Genomic DNA, 18324 nt, shown 5'->3' with positions numbered 1-18324 from the left:
GCAAAACAGTTTTGTGATATAAATTATATGATAAAAAAATAAATAAAAAAAAATGTTTGTGTATATATATATATATATATATATATATATATATATATATATATATATATATATAGCCTATATATATATACACACATTTTTTTTTTCATTTACGTAACCACTGGGCTCTTTACTGGTTGAAACGACAAGATCATAATGCTTCCAGATTGCAGCTTTTCCTGCATCATTTGGAACTGTCATAAGTTCTCCCTCAGTAATATTTTGCTTAATCAGACTCACGGCTATTTTAGTCACAATACAGACAGACAGACAGCAGACGACAACAAGCAAACCGTGAGTCTGATTAAGCAAAATATTACTGAGGGAAAACTTATGACAGTTCCAAATGATGCAGGAAAAGCTGCAATCTGGAAGCATTATGATCTTGTCGTTTCAACCAGTAAAGAGCCCAGTGGTTACGTGCAGTGTAGATACTTGCAAAGCTGTCTTGGCGTATGACAGCAAAAAGACAGGTACATCTTCAAGTTTTTTCTCTTACTGCTGTGCTGATAGGGCCGCTGCGCATACATGTATTTGTTTAATATGTCAAGCAATCATTAAATACAACATAGCATATTGCAAAAATGGTATTTGCTGTGAGAAACAGAATGGACCTCGGGTTCGGGCTTAATATGTAAATGTAGCCTAATTGTACGGGCCGGGTTCGGGCTTCAGTTTAAAGCCCGTGCAGACCTCTATCACAAACACAGAAAATATAACCCCCTGTGTACCAGAGATAATGATTGTTTGCCGACACACATACACACACACACACACACACACACACACACACACACACACACACACACACACACACACACACACACACACACACACACACACAGGGGAGCAGCTGTGACACAGACTTTTTTCGTCTCACATTACACAGGAAACCACAATGTCAAGTCAAGTGAAGAGCCTGCTAAACCTGTGAAGCATACTCACTTCTTTCTCCATTTCGGGTCCTGCTGAAAAGAACGTTGAAGCTACTACAGCAATTGTTTTAGAGATGTTTTAAAGTTAAATAAAGAGATTTTTATACTTGCCTTTTGTTGTCCCGCCTGCTGTGTCCTGTGGTGCAGCTCCTCACGGTGGTGTGCAAGTCAGGGGTGACGGCCGGTCATTTAAGTGCCCACCCTGACCTGTGACAGTAACGTGAGTTGTAATTCGTTACTTCCACCTCTAAAGATATGCTTTAATTCAATGTCACAGTCAACACCCATGCTGTCAGCTTTAATAAAAACTTCAATGCTGATCTAACATACTTTAAACCTTGAGATGTCAATCTCAACCAAAATTATGGTCTGGATACACCTTGCTATCTAGGCATTTAGTTTTGAAGTTATATTTTATGACTAAATCATCAAAAGACACTGTGATCCTTCCTCGAACAGATCGTATATAAATGGTGCAGAATTCACACATTTTTATTTTGTTTACTACATCTAATGAGTTAAGAATCCATAATGACTATTTATTTCACATTAAGCTATATATGCTTAAGTAGTAAAATAGAGTTTTAATGGTCCTGTCCCTGTAAAGACTTTGAGGATTATAATGTTAGCATCGACTAATGGCTTTGAGATTGTCAGAGAGTGTTTGCTATTATGAGCATTAGTGTTGAGCATTATTTACCAGTGTGTCAATTTGACTTTGAAATCACTAAGGCAACACACTCCTCCTTCCTTGTTCTAAATCTCTCTGGGTGTATTCCTCCCGCTTAACCTCCAGTTTAGTCTATAACTTCATGTCATTGGGGACACAAGTAATCCAATAATGGCACACCATCAGAATATTGTTTTCATGACTTTTGTAGTCTTTGGGATTGTACTGAGTGGGTATGTAATTACTCTGTATCACTATTCGTTGGTTTGACTTTCTATTTGGTTTGTGAATTGATGTGATAATACCTCAGTATTAATGTAAACTCTTAATTAAGTGTCTAGAGTCATTTTTGTTGGTAACTTCGCCACTGCTTGACATGTGACCAGGAGGATTATATATGTTTGTTTTAAGAAATGCATAACATAAATACTAACATGATGGACTTAAAAATGCAAATTCAAAATGTTTGAGCAACACAAATACATTAGTATCACTATAATTTGTAGATTATACATATTTTTTTATCTTACACATTTATATATATTTTTTAAATAGATTGCAACTGGGCTAAACAGAGGTAACTGTTCACATATTATAGATAACAAACAATTTTCCAAAAATCTGCAAACAGATTTAAGGGCATTCCCAGAGACAATGAAAGAATGTTCCGATACTGTAGTTGCATTTAGGACATTGCAGAGATACTGTAGTATTTATTTTGCTATATTTATTTGGAGACATATAAGCTCTATACACAATATTAAATTACATTTCTTTGAATCTGTTGTAGACTGAAATATTCAAGGGTCTGATAATATCTTCCCAGACATTTTCGTCAATGTCACATTATAAGTTCTTACATGGCTTCTGCAACAAAATCAGATTGTCTGCTTTGTGATGGCTAATCATAGAGTAAAATTCAGAGCTATTCAGGGTAAGACTAGCATGTGTAATCTGAACGAAATGTCTTATCTGCGCTGCAAGTATTTAAAGAAATCCTTTTTGGGCTAGTAACTCATCAATTGATATAAAAACACAATATAAATATCCTGTATATTCCCACATCAGTCTAGCTAACAAACTGAAAGAGCCCATACTAGTATGGTGAAACTGGGTTTACATGCAAACCATTGTGTTTAAGGAGCCTTTATCAATAGGCTACATCAGGCTATTTCCCGCAAGTGACGTCAAAACATAATAATTTGCGTATCTGACTCAGAGGATTCAATTTGATATGTTTGTTGGGATGTTAACCCTCAGTACGCATTCTGTTCTAATCATGATTTTTTTTTTTTTTTCAAATACGTTTTTATTACATGAAATAACTTCGATCATACAAATCAAAAGAGATTGTTGGGGGGTACTTAGTGAAACGTTGCCTATTTAATTGCACATTTCTTTTAGAAAGTGATAGATTTATATACTTCGGAACTCATGCAAACCAAAAATAAGTAGATCCCCATCATGTAATCCCTATCATTACCTATCATTTTGTCATGGGTGGTTGAAGCAGACGAGAAAGTAGGATCCATTTGCAGGATCCCTTTATTACACAAACTACACAAACGTAAAATCAGACTCAGGAAACAGAACAACCAGCAAACAAACATTAAGCATTGACAAAAACTGAACTAGATACACAGGCTTAAATATATATTTTCTGAATTATGTTCATTGTTAGATCATCAGATGATTCAACAATAGGGAGAGGAAGAGGTAGAGGACAGAGAGGCAGTGGATCAGTGGGATCTAGGCGAGGAGGTGGACGACAAGGAAGAGGAGGAGAGCGAGAGCGAGAGTCAGGGAGTCAGAGAGAGTTTGTTTTTGAAAAAGGAGAGCTATATAAAATTAGCCACATTAGCGACATTAACTTTTGTTTTCTGTAATCTACGGTCACGTTTCCTTTAACATTCTATTTTTGACTTTTTTGGCGATGATGTTTTCTTCTCCTGTGGCTTGGCATATGTATGGTCCATAATAACAATGCAATCCAGACTTTTAAACTTGCCGGAGCAGTTTCAAGCGCCTCTCACTGCTCTGCACCTGCGCTTCTGCTGGTTTCAGTGACGTCACATGACTGGCTGGCTCTGAACGAAAACGCGCTGTGGAAACGCGTTGGCTTAGTACTTTTTGTCCCTCTCTGCTATTATAGTTTTGCAAGATGGCGGAACTACATGGAAGCCTCCGTGGACCTACCCGTCCCATGTATATAAAGATAATAAATTCTTCATTTATAAGGATAAGTCAGATAATTGGCCGAGGTATTTGTACACCATTGAGGGCATATTTATGAATACAAATATTGATTTAAATAAGAAAATACCTAAAAAGATACTTATTGTCCCTTTAAAGGGTAACTAAACTCTAAACCAACTTTTTGTAGTTAATGATCTGTAAGAATGGGGTCTTTATTAGTGTTGTTCATTGATTCGAGTAACTTTTTTGACATTTGGGTATAAAGTGTTTTAATTCTAGTTAATAGGTAGTAATTAGCATAATTGTTAGTGTAGTAGGCTATTGTTAGAAGCATAGTTAGTTAGTAGCATAGTATTGTATCAGTTAGGATAGCTTCAAGTTAGCATAGATTTATCTGTATTTAGTACAGTGGTCAGGATGGTGTGTAGTGTTGCTGGTTGCGACAGCACTGCTGGACTGCATAACTTTCCACCAGACTTGGAAATTAGGCGCTAGTGTTTGCATGCACTTGTGTGCCAAACGCTGCTCTTCCTGCATGGACTCCACCACCGCTGGCGCGTTTTGCTGGATATTTTTTTCACATAGCGGCAAAATATACTTAACGTAGGTTAATAGTAATAATAATCCACTCAGATACTGGCCCCACTCTCTCTTGCGCGGCTGCTTCGCTAGCATCGTCGAAAGCCGATCGCGATGCGGGAGTTAATGGAATGTTAATGAGTTAATGCGATGCGACACCGCAGTTTGAGCCAGCGGCAATATGGCTCTGGCTCTGTGTTCGCAAACAATTCCTCGACTTCAGGTGAAGGTGGGGGAGAAAAGTCCTCGACTTCAAATGACCGTTCTGTTGCAAAGCTACTTGCGTCACTCCAGTCACTCTCCATCTTAACGAGTCTGACAGCAGCTGTCAATCACTCTGTCACTGCGGTATGTAATAACTTTTTTACATATGGTGTTTGGGTCTGAAATTAATGGCCCAGTTGAGAGGCAATTTTCATGTTATAGATTGGAAGTGTGTGAGAAAGTTTACTTTATCATTTGTGATTTTTATTTTTATTTTTTATTTTTGCATTACTACTACAATAATTCGCTCTAAATACAGATCATATGTTGTTAGGGAGCTCATGTAGAGCGCTGAGCACTTCACCAATTAGATGTTTTCTAGCATGCTGAAACATTAGAAAGACTGCAAAACTCCCAGGGCCCTATCTTGCACCCAGCGCAATTGACTTTATACACCGACACACGTATCAATCCTTTTTTGCACGCGACGCACAGCGGACTTTTCCCTCCACAGACGCACGTCGGTAAATTAGGGAATGAACTTGCACTCCCGGGGGGGCGGTGCAGCAAAGATGAGGCGTGTTCCGGCGCAAACGTTCCCTGCTGCTATTTTGTAGTAGCAGAAAACAATTCCGCCACTGACCAGAAAAAATCTAGTCTAACAGCCCTACGCTGACATCTTGGGATTTCAGTCTGAGCAGTAGTGATCTTGGGACCAGACCTGTGCAGTAGTGAGCAGGAAGTAAAGCCGTGAAATCAACAGCCCGCCCTCACTCTCGCAGAATGCCTTCTCCCTGCACAATGCACAATGTCTGCTCCGTTCCTCCTTTCTGCTCCAATTTTGATGTCTGTTGATTGCAGTACGACAAGAGGCTTGTTCAAATAAAGTAAATACAATCTCCTCAGTCCTCCGAAGATCCCGTTTGAGTTCCTCCGAGAAAGTTTGTTGGTGCTCCAGTGACTACTTCGCTCAGAGAATCAATCACAGCTGTCAATCATGACGTTACACCACCGTTTTTACAGCATCACGTAACTAACTAAAAACTTATTTTAAAAACAGACGCTTGAACTTACATAAGCGTGATAAAAACGACAGCAAATGACAGAAACCACCTTTGGAAAAAAGATATTTGAAGTGTAATTTAATTGTTTAGTTGGTCTCACGTCCCGTTGAATAACGGGGAGGCGGGGTTTATGACCTATATTAGGACCAGTCACCCGGGGGGCAATCGAGACGCTTTGGCTTCACTTTTCAGGGCTTGTGCGGCACGCTTGGTCCATACTTTAGACAGACTGCCAGTCTCTGTTCAGGATCGATTGGTTTGGTCTTCTTTTTAATATGTGGCTCCAGTATCGCTAGCAAAGCATTAAACTAAGCCACTGACATTCTGAGGTAAAATGTAAAGGGTTAGTTCACCCAAAAATTTATATGCTGTCAGTAATTACTCACCCTCATGTTGTTCCAACCCCGTAAGACTTGCACAATCTGCGCAATCTCAAGATTGGATGGACCCAATATTTCCTCTTTCTTTTTCTCTTTTTAGAGGAGAGAGGGCAACAAAATCGTCCTCACTGCTTGAAGAATCCATTTTGTATATTTTATTTTTTACATTGTAAATTTTGACACATTTTTAGGCTGACTAATACGGAAAAACGCATACAAAAATTTCGGGCTCAGTGTGCAAGGACCTTTACCGGAACTTATCTGAGAGGCTGTTCCTTGAGAGGCGGGAACGAGACATTGCGTATCCTCACTATTTTTCATATTTTATCAATTTGGGTTTGTCCATTAGTTGATAAGAGTTACATTAAAATAAGTAATGCTGAAGGTGTTGAAATCTTTATCCATCTTTAAGAAAACACTAAAAAAGGAACTTTTACGCTTATATCTATAACCTTTCCAGTAGCTTACCTAGACTACAGTTTGATCCTAAAAGCATTGTCCTGATTCACTTTTTGTGTGTCTTATGTTGTATTGTGTATTTTCGTATGATATTATTGTTGTGTGATTGGTGTTTAGTTTAAGTATTTGTTGTAATGTATTATTCTAATACGTCCTCAGGCTCTTTATTATAAGCTTTGGAGTTTGGATAGCTTCTCTGGGAAACCCCTGATTCACACATGACCATATGTGCCATCTGGTCTGTGCCATTTGTCTTGATTTTATGTGTGGGTGAACTAATAAATGGACACAACAGTAGCTCCTGAAAATGAACCCCACAGTCTTTCTGTTGGTCCGCTGGGTATTTATAGGGACAGATTCAACCCTTTTAAACTTTTCTATACAATAATGTATGTTTACTACAGTATAGATCACTGCAAAACCTAATCAAACTACTGTGACAGTATTATGTGTATCTGTGTATTAAATCGGATAATTCAGTTGAAAAAATATAATCTGCTTCACTTTATCATTCATGATCTGTTATTGTGTTTCCTCACAGACTTATTTATTTGGTCTACACCTCCACCTCACACAGGTAAGTGTTTTTCAACTGTGTGTGATAACTGCTCCCATCAGAACATTGTGAGCAAATGGCTCTAAAACATAACCAGTTATTCTAGAAATGAACGGGATAGCCTACTCTGCATCATATTGGTTACATTACTCATTATTTAATTAATTTCTATAAATCCTACGTACACCAAGCAGTTCGTACACCATTCACAATATAATAAAACGATCACTGACACGGATCAGTAGCCTAGTTAGCATGCCAGATTTGTTTGTGCTGTATTTATTGATTGTCAACATATAGCCTACTTAAACTTTAAACATATGTTTACAAGTACTTAGAATGGCAGTCAATCATTTTAATCAAAATAAATGTTCTTTTGGACGTTACGCTTGCCGTTTTTATTCTTTTCCCAATAATCCTCATGAGAGACCACTTACATTTTAGCCTCACAGTAAGAAAAGGCTGAAAAAATAATAATAATAACAATGTAAGAGTAATCCCTTATTCCTGAATTATAGGGTAATGTATTGTGACCATGCAGTATTTCAGCATTATAACCTATATATAATCTGTTTCAGATATAAACAGCCAAGATTCTGCCATAAGTAAGTAGGCGACTACCATTCTTAATACACTCACTGAAACACATGCTCAAATCATACACTTACACATACAAAAGCGCATTCAGAAGCATGTGTTTATATGCACGTGGGGTAACACTTTGCAATACAGGTGCACTGATATACATTAATTCATGCTTAACTAATGCACAGATAATCATGTGTTAATGAACTAAACCATTAATTAATGATTATCAGCAACTAATAAAGATTCCATATGGTTAATAGTAATACATGAAAGTAAGTAATATATGAAATGTTATTAATTAAATATGTCATAGTGTATTCATTTCTTAATAACATATTGTATTAACTAATAGAGCAAATTAATGCGTTAATTACCACAATTGGTCAAAGCAATGTACTTCAACTTCCAGTTGTCTGCTTTAATGAATCATTAACTAATTATTTGCAAATGTACCATTATGTTATGACTTTACTTGTTGAGGCACATGACTATTAACTAATTGTTAAGTAATTTGCCATTTATGGGTTTTGACAGTTGCACATGCAGTGCATGTAATGTCAAAGAATGTGTTTGAAGGATGGGTAAGTTGGGCTGCACACAAATATCAGCACACCAGAATCTGAACTCCTGGCCTCTGTTTAAACTGGACGAGACCAGCTGTCTGCACTGGACATGACAGACCATTGCTGCTACTAACACTTGTTTACGGATGTGAGAGGACGCTAGCACTCTTTATTTGCTGCTTCTCCGTCTGCTATTGCTTCTTGTGTTCCTGTTTGCCGCAAGTTTGTTTACTTCCACCACGGACCATCCATTCCATCCATCTGTGCACCTGCACGCTATGTCGCACCTCTCCCACACCATCAGAACGCTTCCCCCACTGGATCACATAGAGCTGAGCGTACCATCAGGCTGCACAGAAAACCTGGACTGGACTACAGTGCTATTCGCACTTCACATCTATTCTCTAATAATTTGCAAATCCACTCACTGTCCCCCCTTAACTGCATTTACAACCTCAGATCTTTCCAGCCTGCCCCCCTCTCACCATACCAACTTTGCCCTCCTCAACACCCGATCGCTTAACAATAAAGCCCCTGCCCTCCAACTAATCCTCGACAACACGCTGTATTTCCTTCTGAAAAATGTCCTTTTTCGCTGATAAAATCAACATCATTTATCAATCTCTATCCCCTGCATCCGACCTCCCAGTTTCTACTCCAGCACCTATCACGGCCATTTATTGGCCTCTTCTCCCCATCCCTCCTGACCTCCCTCCCCCTCCTCCACACTGCCTCCGCTCCCAGACTCGGTCACCCTTCCTGAAATATCTAAACTCATCAGCTCTTCCAAACCCACTACCTGCTCACTTGACCCCCCCCCCCCCCTCTCCACTCCTGAAGTCCTGCCTCCCCGTCCTTTGCCCCTACATCACTAACCTCTTCAACTCCTCACTGTCCCTTGGAACTGTCCCCTCTGCTTTCAAAACTGCTGCTGTCACCCCAATCCTTAAAAAAACCTGGTCTAGATCACTCTTCCTTCAAAAACTACTGCCCAATATCCAACCTCCCCTTTCTGTCTAAAACCCTGGAATGTATAGTCGCCTCACAATTACAAACCCATCTTCATGCCAATTACCAATTTGAACCTCTCCGATCTGGTTTTTAATCCCCCTCAACAGCACAGAAACCGCTCTCTTCAAGACCTCCTCACCTCCGCTGACACCGGTTCCCTTAACATCCTTATCCCTCTCGACCTGAGTGCAGCCTTCGATACTGTGAGCCATAACATCCTGCTCACCAGACTCAAATACCTTGTTATCGAAGGTGCTGCACTCAGCTGGCTCCTTTCCTACCTTTCCAACAGATCCCACTTCATCTCTCTTCATAACCACACTTCTCCCACATTCACCCAAGGTGTTCCCCAGGGCTCCGTACTCGGCCCCCTCCTCTTCATCACCTACATCCTCCCCCTTGGTCAGATACTCCGCCACTTCAACTTGAACTTCCACTGTTATGCCGATGACACCCAGATCTACCTAAGCTCCAAATCCCCCCACAATCCTCCCCTCTCCCACATCAACTCCTGTCTGTCAGCTATTAAAACCTGGATGCAACACAACTTCCTTAAACTCAACAGCAATAAAACAGAATTCCTCCTCATAGGCTCCAAATCCACACTCAGCAAAACCAATAACCCCACTCTCACCATCGGCGGCACCATTGTCTCCCTATCTCCCCAGGACCGCAACGTCGGCGTGATCTTTGATTCAACCCTCTCCCTTGAGCGCCACATCCGTCATGTCATTAAAACTTCCTTCTTTCTTAAAAAAAGACTTGCAATGCATGACAGTTAAAATCTTTTTTATTTATTTATACCAAATATTTACACACTTGTTAACTACATCGTTAAATATATGTAAAGGAACTCCTAATGTGGTTTTAATACTTGATAAAAAATCATGTTAGTTGATAATCAGTAAGTTATCACGGGCTATGGGCACCGCCATTATTTGTTTACAAATCGGACTCGAAGCCTGCTGTATTTACAACATGCAACATCATCCATGTCTCCCGAAATATGTGACACTAAGTGCGTGTCAAACTGGGAGCTGAACAGAGTAAGCTTTAGAGTTATCTACACAATGTGTGTTTGACTCTAATTAAATATTACATAATGTGCAATAGCAAACTGTATTTAGTTTTTACTAGTATTTTTGTTATTGTGTAATGTATGAAAGCTGTTAAGGTGTGGATCTTTAACTAGGTGACAACCGCTACAGATTGTTCAGGCAGAACAATAAAACACTTGGTCCATGTCCACAATAAAGTTATTTACTGTTGTCTTTCGATTCATACATCAGTATGGGTGTGGTTCTATAAATTAACAATAATAACAGTAATGAAAATAGATACAATGAGGCAGAAACAGTAGGCTAATATTAACTGAACAATATAAAAGTAATGCAATAGCATAAAAATAAGGACATATTTATACAAGTCCAGCAGCTGTAAATTTCCTCAGATTTGTACACATATTCACGTTAAATAAACTATCAGATAAAATAGAATTAAATATACTATTTATTCACATACTATTCAAAAAGTAACATTCAAAGTCTAATTCAGCGTGTTTTATGCTGAAATGAATGTACGATCGAGCTTACGTGTTAAATCCGCTAGAAATTGGACCAGATCAGCTCGGAGATCAATACAAAACTGCCGCAGAATTTAGCAACATAGTTATATGTCTGGGCATGAACACTTTTTATTGACATTCAGTTCTCCCGATCTAAACCAATGAAATTGCAGCAATGATAGTCAGGTGATTCAGAGATAATACGTGTATTCTAAAGTGCAACAAATTAAATGTCCAGCAGAGGGCACCAGCGTCAGTAAAGCTTAGCCTTTTGTACAGTAATGTAATTTAAAGTTTATGAAACCTAAAATAAACATTAAAATACACTAATCGCTTGTGATAAATGAGCGCTGAGCGCGTTCGTCTCTGCGCGAGTCAAATCGCGAAAGCAGATTTGAATTTTGAATTTAGCAGTTGGTCACGTAACTCACGTAACGTTCTAATCACACCGGTGTGATCGTACGCTCAAAGGATTAAGACATTTTATCTTTAAAAAATGTGTAGTCTGAGTAGTTTTTGAGAAGCTTTGTACTTTTACTTAAGTGCTTTTTTGACACCAGTACTTTTACTTGTAATTGAGTATTATTTTAGCAGTGTAACAGTACTAATTTTCAGTACTCTTTCCACCACTGGATTTGGACCATAGAGGTTTAATGAGGTAGGTTACATGTTAGTTGTAATGTGTTAGTAGCTAAATCACACGTGTTCTTCTATCTGATAGATGCATGCATTATTGCAATTGCTAATGATGTATACTGTGCAGTAAGCCTGCACACAAATGCATCCACATGCTAATACAAACACACAAACACAACAGAAGTTCTACAGAACACAATAATTCACTGCTGTATCTCTGATTTCTTAGAATAGCAAAAGAAGACCAGGAACATTCTCTGTTGCACTTGCAATCACCATATGGGTGAGTATCACTTCCTTCAACAGTTTTGCTCTAATTTATTGTGACTTGTGTGTTGGAAACAGGATTTTATTCAAAGTCCAGGAAATGATATTAAAGCTGCAGTGTGTGGATGATGGAGGTGGAGATTTAGCTTAGCACTTGGTATGGCGGATCCCGAAAGTTTAAAGCGACAATCACCAGTGACAACTGGAGATTCACCAGTTGTAAAACCCAAAGACTTCGGACTTCAGAGTGGCTACAGAAAAAATATATTTTCCACGTTTTGATGTGATATAAGCAATCGTTAGATTTAATCAGCATGATATAGCTACTGCAATGCTTTCCCCCACCCCCCGAATTTGGTCAGAACAAAAGTGAATGTTACTTACTTGTTCAGATGACATTTTCCGATGAAAATTCTAATGTTGACACTTTCAAAAAGTATACTCTGAGATTGCTGATGACAGTAGTACAGTATCCACAGCGACGCGGCAGCGACAGGTTCTCCTCAATACATTGTGTTCATCCGCGCTGTTTCATGACGATTTACTACTCACGCACAGTTAATAATTTCGCGAATAACTGCAATTGCAGATTTCGAACAGAGATGGCGACAAAGAGGAAAAACGACGGACTGCAGCTTTAAACATTACACTCACACATTTCTGTCTTGCATGTAATGGCAGTCACTGAACTTTATTTTGCAGAAGTTTTGTTCATGTGGTGGCTTCCTTTAACTACCGTTTTAAAACCGCAACATCAAAACAAGATTACAAAGGAAATGCCCACAGTCAAAAGTACAAAATGAGGGATATGGGAGTTGGAATTTGCACTGCACTACCTATTTCCACCACTAGCTGTCATTCTTACAGACTGCACCCAACAATAATAAAGTCAATTAAGAGCTTCAGATGTTAAGATCCATGTTCAGCCCACTGTAAGACACATCATCAACAACAGACATTTGAAAAGTCAAAACACAATCTAAAATAATGAGGAATAACAAGCTTTGCGTGTAGGAGCTAATTACAAGACATCACAACTGTTCACAACTGATTTTTTTTTTTTTTTTGTACAGGCTTTCATACAAACAGCCCAGTGTAGTGGGGTAAGAACATAAACAGTTCTTTTTTTATACATATATTTTTCTTTTATACTAATATGCATTTGGATTTGTATTTCCTGCATAGGCTATGTGTGTGAATTTCTTTCTTTGAAACAGCCCAGATGGTAAAGGTGTTCCAGTGGCACCATGGTTGGCCCCAGTTGTATGGGAAGGAACTTTTGATCCCACATTGATTGATTCAATCTACAAACAACAAAACATCACCATAGCAACTACAGTCTTCGCTCTTGGAAAGTGAGTTCATCACTTGTTCATCTCTCCTATCCCTAAATAATGTCCCTCTCAGCAATGCTGTTCGGTAACCAGACGTTTTTTCTGTAATCTGGCCAAACTTATACCTTTTTAAAGGCAAAGTGCCACACGGGCTAATTAACAAAGTACTGGCTTTGACTAATGCTATGACTAATGCCGAGTTCACACTACACGATTTTCAAAGTAGTCGGGTCACTGTTCGTTTCACTGTTCTTTTCGGTGCACACTGCACAATGGATCGGCCACAGGAGGTTTCACACTAGCCTGGCTCCGCCCTCCTATGTACTTCCGCTCAATTTTAATTTTCCTTCAGTACTAGGTCTGGGATTGTGGTATATTCTTGGGTTTTCTCCGATACATTTTTTGCAGGTCCAATCAGTGAACAGAGGGAGTGGCTGAGAACGATGACGTTGAGGTCGTGCGCTAGTTTGAGTCGTCATACGCTGTGACCAAACGTTAGCGATTGTAATAACAATTCATATATGAACTAATATATTAACCAGACACTCTTCATTAGTTGCTAATGAGGCAATCATTAATGAATAGCTTAGATAATCATTAGTAATACATTAATTCAGCATTGTCTGTGCATTAGTTAAGCATGAATTAATGCTTATTAGTGCACCCTTTTTGTAAAGTGTTACTGATATAATTGTAAATATCTATTAAAATACTGATATGTAGTCTATAACTCCTCCCCGAACATCCCGCTGTCCTGTATCTTGCTCTCTCATTGGCTGTAGGTCATCGCCGATGTAGTTTTCAGTCAGAACACATTCACGCAGCAGGAGTTTAAAGGTGCTGTATGGAGTTTTCAGCGGCATCTAGCGGTGATGTTTCAGATTGCAACCAATACGTTTACAAGCGAGTGCTCGTGCGCGTGCTATCTTTTGTTTTTTATTATTATGTGTGGTTTGTGTTGTAGTCTGTGTTGTGCTAGTCGTTTCCTAGTATTAGCAGACTCCATGTCATAAAGTTGCAGTGTCGTCGCTGTTGAGTGCAAAGTCAGTAGACGAGGCGAGAGGCGAGACGCTCGCGAGCGCATAGAGGTCTCAGTCACGGCACTGGATTTCGCGGCAAATCCGACCCGGAGACTTCACATAGAAATAGGAATACTTGCTTTCAGAGGTAATAGCAAAACCCGCCAAGTGGATCATTTTATTGTGAGATTACAACCCCTTCACACACAGGTAATAAAAAATGGATTCATTTTAGTAGAAAAACTCCATACAGCACCTTTAAATCACAGACAGGTCCAGATATTTACCATGCCAAATATCTCACGGGCGTCGGCGACTCGTCAGCGATTCTCTTAGATCGCGTCTAATTCACACTGCATGATTGTCACTCACGTGAACGAGCACCGATTTACCTATGATTTCGGGCATTTGTCGACGATCTCACAAAACCTGTCGGCAAACGAAAATCAGGCCTAAAATCGTTCATTGTGAACCCGGCATAAGACACTCTTCTCAGCTCCTCAAATTCATAAAACATTAGCCTTTATATAAAATGATGTTTTATCAACAAAGTTCGGGAGGGGCACGGTGTTTCCTGTTTCTTGTTTTTCTGTTGACATATGTTCTGTCACCTGTTCTTCACCCAGTGCTCATTGATTGTTCTCACCTGTGTTTTGTTAACCTGATTATTCCTTGTGTATTTAGCCCTCTTGTTTCCAGTGTTCAGTTGCAGGTCTTTTTATTACATGGATGTTTTGTCTTTGTATTCTTTTATTATTATTGTTATTAGCTGCAATTGAACCCTGTAAGGGTATTCCAGAAAGCAGTTTATGCAGCTTTTCTGGGTAAGTATATGGATAAAAAAATAAATGGATAACCTTAACTTTCAGATCTAAAAACTGAGGTAACTCAGGGTGTGTAACTACATGTAGCTATATAGCAACTTTTTGTCTTTATGCTTCAGAGGTATTCAGCACATGAGTGCTTTATTGATGAGGCTCTGGGCATGACATTATATTATATTATTATACATAAAGCAATGTTTGTTTTATTTTACTCATTTTATTATGTCACACAACATGGACCTGTATTCAAAGGGCTTTTTATGTGTTTGTTTGTTTGCTTGTTTTCAACAGTATGATTTAAACAATGTATTTCTGTAATAAAAATACATAGGTGAATGTATTTTCCAAAATGCAAAGCAAATGTCTAAACATAAAAATTAACTTATACAGCCATGATATCTTTGCAAGCACAGACTGTTCAATAAATTCATTTAAATATTTATATTACTACAATGATAATTAAGTTTTAAAAATTATTCTTATTATATGAGAATAGGTAAGTCTACCACAACTATAGTAACACAGAGTAGCAATATTGTTGCAGTCAACTTTCTTTCTTTTTTTCAGTTGATGAAAGATAAAAAACATAGACAGCCAATCAGAATAACCCTGGCTTTAAGCATTCAAAGTAAGGGACAATGCACACACAATAAACAGAACTTTGTGTTGTCTGTTGGTGTGGACGTTAATATATTATAATTATTTTTGTAGTTAACATTCTTATTGTGAACAGGCCTTAAATTGCCATTAAACAAATGAAAAAGAAAGAGGAATAGCTCACTGATGATTATCGTCCGTATGGTGACTCTTTAAATCAGTGCTTACTCCCAGATGGGTTTTTTGCCAGTTTATTACTTTACATTTTTGTCACTCTCCCTCTCTGTTTTTCAGGTACACACTGTTTCTTAAAGATTTCCTGGAGTCTGCAGAGCAGAATTACTTTGTTGGATTTCGTGTGCATTATTATGTGTTCACTGATCATCCAGAACATGTTCCTGCAGTGAAACTGAGTGAAGAACATTATTTGACAGTGTTGACAGTCCCTAGTTCTAACAGATGGCAGGATATCAGTTTGAGCAGGATGGCAAGACTGGAGAAACTGATTGAGAGTCGACTTTTCAATGAAGCCGACTATGTTTTCAGCCTTGATGTGGACTCAAAGTTTTATGGTCGCTGGGGGGTGGAGACTTTGGGTCGTCTGGTTGGTGCGATACATCCTGGTTATTATCAAACACCTCGTGAACAATTCCCATATGAACGCCGACCAGAGTCTCAAGCTTTCATTCCTTCTGCTGAGGGTGATTATTATTATGGCGGGGCTGTGATCGGTGGCTTAGTGAAAGACGTACATGAGGTTGCTAAAACCTGCCGGGAGCAGCTGGACATTGATGCATCTAAATCCGTTGAGGCAGCGTGGCAGGAGGAGTCTCATTTGAACAAGTACTTCCTTTATAACAAACCCAGCAAACTGCTTTCACCCGAGTATCTGTGGCAGGACTTTAAACCTCACACAAACGAGGTCAAAATCATTCGCTACTCTCAAGTTATTAAAAACTACGCTGCTGTTCGACCAAACAAATAGCTGCTGTTAACTGAAACGTACAAAAAACAAAACCTGCCAAATATTTTTCCTTCAGCTACAACATTTGGAATTGAAATATATATGATCAGACTTATTTTTTTCCTACACTAAAGTGCCATAAAGAGCAGCCTACTAATCTCAAATGCTGGTTAAAGAGAGTTATAATAATAAAAAAAAAGCTAAAACCTTATCTAACATTGGGAGTTATGTAATTCTTATTGTGAATAACAAATTACTAGTATTTGTACTTTGCAGGAGATTACTTCATATTTATTTTTATTTTTATCACTCTGGGTTTGGGTTTCGTCATAGACTACGTCGTATGGTCATATGTGTTCTGTCTCTGATGTATGTGGAAGGAATGTCACTGTGATCCATTAAAGAGTATACAGTTCACATTAAAAAAATTCTGTCATTTTTTTTCACTCTTATGTTGTCAGTGAGAGGAAAGTGTATTCACGTTCTGTTTTCACTGAGGAAAACTATAGTGTGATGAGGGGTGAACGCCGTGAAAACTCGTATCTCGTCTCGTATCGCTCCTGCATCACATTATATAATAATAATAATAATAATACATTTAATTTGTAATTTGCCTTTCTCAAACTCAAAACGCTATAGCATGTAGAGAACAAAATAAATAAAAGGAGGAAAAAATTAAAATATCAGAAATCCACTGTTATAAATTATAAATTAAAAGCTTGACTAAAAAGATGTTTCTTAAAACAATCCACAGAAGCAGCATTAAATGCAGATAATGATTACCCTTCCCCCATGGTTTTTAATTCACAATGAGAGAGAGAGAGAGAGAGAGAGAGAGAGAGAGAGAGAGCGAGCCTTTGACTTTTAAGCTTTTTTTATTTACAGACACTTATAAAAATCAATAAATATTACAATACACAAAGAAAGCATTAAAATAAACTACCTACATATACATAAATAGGTTATTTGCTCACATTAAAATTTATTTTAATTCATAACATTATATCATAACCTCACTCTTCACTTGGTTGACATAAAATACCTTTAGTACCCCACAAAGAAAAAAAAGTATCAGTATCATTTACAAATTCATAAAACTTGTACTCCAAAAATTAACCTACTTTTTACCAAAGCCTTAAACATATAAAGGATCAATTCATCCATTAAGGAGTGTTTTATTCTTCCTTGTCAGCCAAATTGCCATTTTAGCTTTACCAAACATGAAATTAATCAAAACTGTTTGTGTCCTGTTTGAGACACTATATTTGGGTCCAAAAACAAGACCATTTGTAAAGTGAAAACCAAATCTATGACTCAATTCTCCTAATACACCAAACATGTCTTTTAGCCTTTAACAACCAATAAAAATATGAAAAAACAGTTTCTGAAATTCCACAAAAAGAACTCTCTTCCTCAGGATTCAAATGTGCCTTATATCGATTTGTTACTATTGTTGCACTTTTCAAAAAGGAGGTGGTGCTCTTTCTTCGTGCAACACATTTATTTCTGTTTGAAAGTATGAAAAAGACAGGTTAGATCGGGAACACTCTCTGTAGCGTGTACACTCAAACTCACTCATTACATACTGAGCGCTCTTTCACTCTACTAGCGTAAGTTTTCTTAACAGTATCAAAAATAATGTCTCAAAGTGCAAGCATTTATACATATTCATGACACTGACTGGACATACCATCACACTATTCTTAAAGTTACCTTTTCTAAACCCATTAACACTAGAACACAATTAAATCTAAACATGTTCAATACTCACTCTTACACTGTGCAGAGGCATTATTTATAATTATTAATATAATTATTTACATTATTTATTAATGTAAATAACATTAAAGTATCACATTACACTCTGTTAACATA

The 18324-nt window shown here is 38.0% G+C and overlaps 1 protein-coding gene across 2 annotated transcripts; it reads left to right on the top strand.

Annotated features, from left to right (window-relative positions):
• The first annotated feature begins 1720 nt into the window (after nt 1-1720).
• Nucleotides 1721-16877, top strand: LOC306990972 (globoside alpha-1,3-N-acetylgalactosaminyltransferase 1-like). 2 transcript variants are annotated; one of them, XM_079598343.1, is made up of 7 exons: nt 1721-1877; nt 7068-7103; nt 7661-7687; nt 11674-11727; nt 12785-12814; nt 12929-13066; nt 15780-16877. In XM_079598343.1, the coding sequence occupies exons 1-7, from the start codon at nt 1816-1818 to the stop codon at nt 16468-16470; spliced, it is 1038 nt and encodes a 345-aa protein (XP_079454469.1). In that variant the 5' UTR covers nt 1721-1815; the 3' UTR covers nt 16471-16877. The 2 variants fall into 2 exon arrangements, with proteins under 2 accessions (XP_079454469.1, XP_079454470.1); XM_079598344.1 differs by lacking the exon at nt 11674-11727 and having other exon boundaries at nt 1784-1877.
• Nucleotides 16878-18324: the final 1447 nt, after the last annotated feature.

The sequence above is a fragment of the Phoxinus phoxinus genome, assembly GCF_949152265.1.
Source record: "Phoxinus phoxinus genome assembly, chromosome: 2".
NCBI classification, from domain to species: Eukaryota; Metazoa; Chordata; class Actinopteri; order Cypriniformes; family Leuciscidae; genus Phoxinus; species Phoxinus phoxinus.
The sequence above is the reverse complement of the archived record's forward strand: the minus strand, read 5'-3'. Positions and strand labels throughout refer to the sequence as shown.

Excerpts from the sequence above, each read along its gene's own strand:
- LOC306990972 (XM_079598343.1), top strand. The coding sequence starts at position 1,816 with ATGGCACACCATCAGAATATTGTTTTCATGACTTTTGTAGTCTTTGGG. Across the intron at positions 7,104-7,660 it reads TACACCTCCACCTCACACAG|ATATAAACAGCCAAGATTCT; the intron begins GTAAGTGTTTTT and ends AATCTGTTTCAG. Across the intron at positions 11,728-12,784 it reads CACTTGCAATCACCATATGG|GCTTTCATACAAACAGCCCA; the intron begins GTGAGTATCACT and ends TTTTTTGTACAG.